We start from the raw sequence: 7865 nt of genomic DNA, 5'->3' as shown, positions 1-7865 counted from the left end.
AGAGCCTTCAGCTTACAGGCCCTTCTTCTGTGGAACAAACTTCCAGTTTGGATTTAGGAGACAGACATTAAGGGCAGACATTTTAAGATTAGGCTCAAAATTTCCTTTTTGATAGAGCACATAATCAGAGCTGGATTGGGTGACCCTGAATCCTTCCTTAGTTATGCTTAGTTATGTAGTTCTAGGCTGCTGGGGGGGCCTTCCCATAATGCCCTGAGCATTTCTTCTTCACTCACTATGTGTTTACACACCAATCTGCATTTAATCATTAGTTATTATTAATCTCTGGCTCTTTTCCAAAGTGTGCCTTTCTTCTGTCTTGTCTTAAAGTAAAAAAGCACCTTAAAAAGAAGGCTCGGTAATACACTCCATAGGACAACACTGAGAATATTTCCTGCAGACCATAATAAACAGTAGATGGTAAATAACATGTTTTGTGAACCTTTAGGACCGTTAAAAAGGCACTGAATACTGAGAATGCATTTTATGCAGCTAGTACAATACTCAAGCAACACAACATAATATTGTAAGATTTATGAATATCTAGCAAGAAAACAGAGTCAAAACGCATCACAGTGCAAAAACAGGTTTAAACATATCTGGTGTTTTTTTAATTGGCACATGCATTCAGATTTAGTTCAGTTTTCAACAAAACACGAGCTGATAATGCTGTTATACTTTGGAAACACTTAAATAATTATGAGACCACAATACTAAAAGACTTTCAGGCAGTTGTGCACAAGTGAATAAGTATGAGAACCTAAAATTACACTTTTAGGTTCTCATACTAAGAAAACCTAAAAGTTTACTGTTGTTGTTGAGTTTTTTTTTTCTCTTTTTCTGCTTCTGAGTGAGGGGTGTCCAGACCTGAAACACAACTCATAACACGTGAAATTACTTTCTGTGTCTGACCAACACTTTAAAAAAAGACAAAATTTTAAGTTTGTTATAACATAAGGCAAGGAAAAAATTCTCAATATGAAAAGTAGTCATTAAAAAGTGCTCAGAAAAATAATAGAATAAAAAAATCATTACTTTACATTTGTAATGTTGATTAAGTAAAACGTAAAACTTAGAATCATGTAAGACTTTTACATACATGAACAAGAAAAATTAAAGGTTGAACATTGAATCAGTGACCACCATGATATTATTTGATAGAGTCAAATGTTGTCCTGAATTATCCAGTGGAGTAAGGGCCTAAAGAAAGGAAAACAAAAGTTATATAAAAAAAAACTGCTTAAAAGTGGACATTAACTGTTGAGTGCAATCAAAACTCCACATAATATGGCAATTAAAAAAAGACCTGTTTAAAGATTAAAGACATTAAAGACAAAAGATTGTTTCACCCCTAAGAATCTTCAAAATCTGTTAAACAGTACATATATTTATGCTGGCAACCAGGTTGGACTAAAGCAAACGTATCCTACATTGTCTCTTTTTAAATAAGAGTGTGATCTACTGACCAGTTGGAGTATCCACTTCATCCTCCTCAAGACCATCTAAAATCCAAAACAGTTCATGTCAGTCTTGATGCATGCTCCATCATCTACATAAGGACATCGAAAAAACTTTGATTCTGTTCATTTGGACGTAGCATTTTCGAAATGTTTCTCCCACTGAAAACGCTACTTCCAGATGAACAGAATCAACTTTTTGGGAGTTCATGTCAGTATGTATAAACATATATCACTGTGTTGTTTTGGATAGAATTATCACTGACTAATTAATTTTTACACCATGTAATGATTTATGGATATATGAACACGTGTTAATACCTGAAAGTGTGTACAGAAAAAAAAGAGAGCACATTGTTCTTACCTTTGACACCTGAACAGGTGGAGTTGCAGCTGTTATAGTCGTGAAATCTGTTTCCATTTCCAGAGCAACCGGTCCAAATGAATTCTTTGCATTTTTTATCACTGGAATCATAGTAGTACTTCACACAGTTGCCATTGCATCCACCTTCAGCTCTTTTTAGGAGGCAAGCTTTAGATGCTGTTCAGAGAAAATGTGCTCATCATCATCATCATCATCATCAAAGTAGGCATAACAGTTGTTTTGGTTGTTTTAGCATTTTTAATTGTCATTATATGAAAGGTTTTTGTCAGAGGTAAAATTTAAACACAAATATTTTAAATACTAACACAACATGTTTGAAGGCATTCGACTTTCAGACATGTAGACATCTTAAGCCTCGGTAAACATTTACAAAAGCCTCAGGCATGCTGCCAGTAGATTTTACCAAACTTACAAACACTAAAAATTGATTCTCTGAGAACTTGAGAAGTTCTTTGAGAACTTGGTGACATCTGGCTGGTGCTTAGTGTGAACACTTTGTTCCTACAGCCTCTCGTGAAGTAATTATATGTAGAAATGGTTCATATAAAAGTCTGAAAATCTTAACAAACCACAAATGTTCCTCTCTCTATATATAAGATTCTGCCTTGTCAGACAATTCATCCTCCAAAGTCCTCAGAAAACAAGGAAGTAGGACTAATGTTTCATCTTGTCACATCTGCTTTTGGTGGTCATTAAAGATACATGACATACATTTACCATCTGAAGGTTATCAGTTAAACATAATAAATTATTCAGTTATTCTTTTGTCCTTATAAATCTTACCATCCATAGGGTAGATATTCTCTGCATTGGGTGAACAGTTTCTCATGCACTCTGCTTCATTTTCAAAACGGTTGTCATTTCCTCCTTCACCTTTATATATGAAAGGACTGCACTGATCTTTGGTGGAATCATAATACACAGCAAAGTTGAAGCTTGAGCCACGACCTTCATCAGGAGGTAAATAACACTTATCTGATAGACGAGAAAAAATCATCTGTGACACACATTTTATTAAGAAAATGTAAGACAGTCACTGCACAATACACTATCTGTTTCAGCTAAAATCAGTAGATGCATTGCAGAAAACAGACTTTATAAAAGAAAATCTTCAAATTATCTTCAACAGGCAGACAAATAGATACTGCAGGTAAGAAATCTAAAACTCTGTTTTCATTTTAAAATGGTGCATTTCTATTTCAATAACTACAGAATGCAATGATTTGTTTGATTTGTTTATAAAAAAGTTTCTAAATTGCACATTTAAGAGGATTGGTCCTCAGTGTTAAGTAACAAAGAATGAGTGGATTAATCCTCTATGTTGAATATTTATCATTAACAAAGTCACATAATCTAGAGAAAACACGTGTAACTGTCCTGTATTTTGGATAGAAGTATCACTGACTAATGATTTTAGAACATGTAATGAGTTATTGATATATGAACATATGTAAATATCTGAAACTATGTGTAGATGAATCAGAGCACACTGTTCTTACCTTTGACACCTGAACAGGTGGAGTTGCAGCTGTTGTAGTCGTGAAATCTGTTTCCATTTCCAAAGCATCCGGTCCAAATGAATTCTTTGCATTTTTCATCCCTGGAATCATAGTAGTACTTCACACAGTTGCCATTGCATCCACCTTCCGTTCGTTTTAGGAGGCAAGCTTTAGACGCTGTTCAGAGAAAATGTCGTTATCATTATCAAAATAGGTATGACAGTTGTTTTTAATCATTTGATTTATTTTCCAAAGGCATTTTGTTGACAGATTTCACCAAACTGACAAAGTCAACGGACATTTTATCTATATTTCTTATATTTTATTTTAGATAGTTTTATAAGTAAACAAAATTGTTATAGTTTTCTCTCTTTATTTCTTTCGTTTTTTAAATACTATAGTTTGTTACTATACGGGCATTACCCAAAGTGGGGGAGAAAGAGCAAAACCACAAACCAAAACCACTGTAAGCCTACTAAGACCATTACACTGAGTTATAATATTACCAACAACCAAAGAGAAATCAGTGTACTGCTCACCTGTCAATGGGGTCATGAAAAGAGAAGAAGAAAGACCTTTTTTAGATACATATACTGATTGTCCATTAAAATAAATAATCTACATACAAACAACCTTTATTTGTCACATACACAATCATACAGAGTACAGCATGTAGTGAAATGCTTGTGTCCAAGCTGCGGACGTAGCTGCACCATACCAGGGCTTGGTTTTAGCATGGGCGGTCTAGCCAGGACCCTTACTGAATACCGGGTGAGAATCGAACTTGCAACCTCTGCTCCGAAGGTGTGTAGTTTTATCACTATACTATCCAGATGCTGATACACTTCACTATAGAAGAATTTAAATTCTAGCAGTTTCACTAGCATTCCTAATTTGCACTGTCACAGGACTACACACAAAGATATACACTGACATATTTGTGGAAAAAGTCTCTGACCCCTTGGGCTATTATGGCTAAAGAGGATTGTCAATGCCGACATCTACTTTTAACATCTCTGTGATTGTTGATGAATTCAAAGACGCTTAATCCCAAAGTGTACCATGTAAAATCATCACTGTTTTGTATAAAATTTGAGTTCATGTTATCTGTAGTGTAAAGCATAATCATCTTGCAGGTTATCTGTATTATTTCCCTGCATGTTTGATCAGTTTGGGACAATTTGTCTGCAGTGCTAATAAAGTTAGAAATGTTTTGAGAAATGTGCTGAAAGCAATTGTAAAATCATAATTAGTAGTCCTGCTGCTCTTTGAGCACTTGGTGGCATATGGCTATTGCACAACACTGTGAACACTTTGTACATGGTGTACATGACATTATATTTTGCATCTTACCATCTGAGGGTTATCAGTCAAACATAATAAATTATTTAGTTTTTCTTTTGTCCTTATAAATCTTACCATCCATAGGGTAGATATTCTCTGCATTGGGTGAACAGTTTCTCATGCACTCTGCTTCATTTTCAAAGCGGTTGGCATTTCCTCCTTCACCTTTATATATGAAAGGACTGCACTGATCTTTGGTGGAATCATAATACACAGCAAAGTTGAAACTTGAGCCATGACCTTCATCAGGAGTTAAATGACATTTATCTGATGAAATAGAAAATATAAGACAGTCACTGCACAATACACTGTGTTTCACTTAAAATCAGTAGATGCATTGCAGAAAACAGACTTTGTAAAAGAAAATCTATCAGACTAATAGATACTGATAGAGTGCAGGTAAGAAATCCAAAACTCTTTTTATTTTAAATGGTGGATTTCATTTCCAGTAACTAGTAACTAATCATCTGTTGCCCATATTAATCATTAAGAAAGTCAGAAAATCTGGAGAAAACACATATAGGTGTCCCGTGCTTTGGATAGAATTAGCACTGACCTATTAATTTTAAAACATACAGTGATTTATTGACATATGAACACAGTATCTGGAAGTGTGTGTAGAAGAAAGAGAGCCCACTGTGCTCACCTTGGACAACAGAACAGGTGGAGTTGCAGCTGTTATAGTCAAAAAATCTGTTTCCATTTCCGAGGCATCCGGTCCAAAGGAATCTTTTGCATTTTTTATCAATGGAATCATAGTAGTATCTCAAATATTTGCCATTGCATTCACCTTCAGCCTTTTCTAAGGTGCAGCCTTTAGATGCTGTGTAGAGAAAACATCACCATAATTATCATCATCATCATCATAGTAATTAAAATAGCAGTTGTTTTTAATGTTTCCAGTTATTTTATGTACTAAAAATCTCAGCTGAGTTTGAATCTCAGTAACCTTGACCTGAAGATTAGATTAGTTTTGTTATCATTAGCTTCTGTAATTTTACCCATTTTAATATAATTGATTGAAAGGTTTTTGTTAGAGCCAAGATTTAAGAAATTCACCACAGATATGAAGTTTTCTCGTTTCCTTATTGTTAAAAACTTCATTGCGATAAGGGCAGTGTCCAAGGTAGGGGAGAAATAGCAACACTTCAACCCAAAACCACAGTAAGCTTAATAGGACCACTATAGCGGGTTAAACCCTGCCAGCAAATAAAGACAAATCAGTGTTTTATTTATATGAATATGATGTCATGTCTTCTCCTAGTAATCTCTCCACCTGGGTCAAAAATAGGTCTTAGTTACTGTTCCTCCAAGTGAAGTGTAACCGTGGCACACTTGTGGAATCTGTAACAGACTGTATTCTTTTGGTATTTTGTTATTTTTAGTGAAATGTTTGAGCTGTTTGGGGCAATTTGTCTGCAGTGCCAAGAAGTGTAACAGTCCTGCTCTATAAACAGTTGATAGCATGAGTGCTTCGATCCTACAGTCTTTTGTGTGAGGTAAATACATGCTAAAATGATCCAAGAAGAAGCTCAACCTTCACATCTCAAGAAAGTCTCTCTTTCTTTCTCGATGTGAGATTTATCTTATCAGTCAATTCATGCTCCAAAGTCCTCAGAAAACAAGGAAGTAGGAGAAATCTTAAGTCTACATCCACTCTTGGCATTCTTTGAAGATTACATTACATTTTGCATTTTAAGATCTGAAGGGGAGACGTTAAACATAGAAAATGTGTGTGTGAATGTGTGTGTGAATGGGTGGATGTCTGGATATGTAAAGCGCTTTGGGGTCCTTAGGGACTAGTAAAGCGCTATATAAATACAGGCCATTTACCATTTACCAAAATGATTCAGTTGTTCTTTTGTCCTTATAAATCTTACCATCCATAGGGTAGATATTTTCTGCATTGGGTGAACAGTTTCTCATGCACTCTCTTTCATTTTCAAAACGGTTAGCATTTCCTCCTTGACCGTTGTATAGGAAAGGAGTGCACTGATCTTTGTTAACATCATAATGAACAGCAAAAGTGAAGCTTGTTCCCTGGCCCACATCAGGAGGTAATAGACAGAAATCTGTTGAAAAAGAAATAATGTACTGTAAGATTTCTAATATAAGCAAAATTTGATTTTGGTGTTTTGGTTTTAAACAAGTTCTGCACTTCATAATGATCATAAGTAGCTTTGGGCCACAATATGTTGTTTTAGTAGAAAACATGAATTTCACATACATTTTCAGACCTCTTGCTTTTGAATGATTTCAAAAGTTCTTTCATCTAAAAATTTACTTGATATTGTTGGAAAACGATCCTGTTATTACCTCTTGGGTGCTAAAATTAATCTCATCATGCTCACAACTGATGGGATCGGACAGAAATGATCTCATTAGTTAAACGTTTGGCATTACAGAGGAAGAAATCATCCAGTCAGCTTTGAAAGGCTGTCAGGAGTATATAAATAACATTTCCTGGGGATTAAATGTGTAGTAAACACCATTGGTAGAAATAGAAGACAGTCATTATTCACTTGCAAGTCACAATATGAACATGAAGTCAGTAAAGACCTAAAATACAATTTTAGGATTTTGGATGTAAGCTTAAACATAACCCTGACAGAAAACGACCAGAAGATCAATAAACTTTGTTTTAAATAGCGCCAGTACACATTCCTCTTTAAATGAACTGTAAATTACCTCTAATTTAAGACAAAAACATTTTTATGTACCTGGAATGTTTGAATGGCTGATTTTGAAAGCCGAAAGGACAAACCCCCAAAACAGAAGGTGCTTCATCTTGCTGCTTGTCTTCAGGATATCTTTCACATGTGAGCGAAGGTTGTAAACTGCAGTCTGACCTTTGGAGTTTCTCTGCATGGTGACACCTTCCAAATGTAAGGTAGTCCTATGGCTTTATTACCGCTACTGTATAGAATTTATAGCCAGATATAAATGATCTATAGATCACAAAAAACCCAGAAACATGTATTTTGACCACCTGCACTACAGCAGAAATCTACACAGACGGAGTGAGGCCTACAAAAGCGAGGACATTTTTGTAAACTAACTTGCCCTGTCCTAGCGTTACAAGAGAGAGTTACTCTGTCTTATTATTTGGCTAATATTTCTACAATACTCACATCAGCTTTGCACTCTTAGATTTTTAGCATTAATGTATGATCATGTTTG

General features: G+C 35.1%; 1 protein-coding gene across 1 annotated transcript; it reads right to left on the bottom strand.

Annotated features, from left to right (window-relative positions):
- Nucleotides 1–590: 590 nt before the first annotated feature.
- On the bottom strand, nt 591–7556 carry LOC102078991 (papilin-like). Its single transcript, XM_013268715.3, has 9 exons — nt 7406–7556; nt 6566–6757; nt 5332–5508; nt 4761–4952; nt 3342–3518; nt 2626–2817; nt 1822–1998; nt 1467–1502; nt 591–1200 (listed from the first exon to the last, which is right to left on the bottom strand). Exons 1-9 carry the CDS (start codon nt 7551–7553, stop codon nt 1181–1183), a joined length of 1311 nt encoding a protein of 436 aa, XP_013124169.2. The 5' UTR covers nt 7554–7556; the 3' UTR covers nt 591–1180.
- Between the last annotated feature and the right edge of the window lie 309 nt (nt 7557–7865).

The sequence above is a fragment of the Oreochromis niloticus genome, linkage group LG7 (assembly GCF_001858045.2).
Source record: "Oreochromis niloticus isolate F11D_XX linkage group LG7, O_niloticus_UMD_NMBU, whole genome shotgun sequence".
In the NCBI taxonomy this organism is placed as follows: Eukaryota; Metazoa; Chordata; class Actinopteri; order Cichliformes; family Cichlidae; genus Oreochromis; species Oreochromis niloticus.
Note: the sequence above shows the minus strand (reverse complement) of the source record. Positions and strands in the feature narration are given on the sequence as shown.

Excerpts from the sequence above, each read along its gene's own strand:
- LOC102078991 (XM_013268715.3), bottom strand. The coding sequence starts at position 7,553 with ATGCAGAGAAACTCCAAAGGTCAGACTGCAGTTTACAACCTTCGCTCA. Across the intron at positions 5,509-6,565 it reads AAATATCTACCCTATGGATG|CATCTAAAGGCTGCACCTTA; the intron begins GTAAGATTTATA and ends TTCTCTACACAG. Across the intron at positions 3,519-4,760 it reads GAATATCTACCCTATGGATG|CGTCTAAAGCTTGCCTCCTA; the intron begins GTAAGATTTATA and ends TTCTCTGAACAG.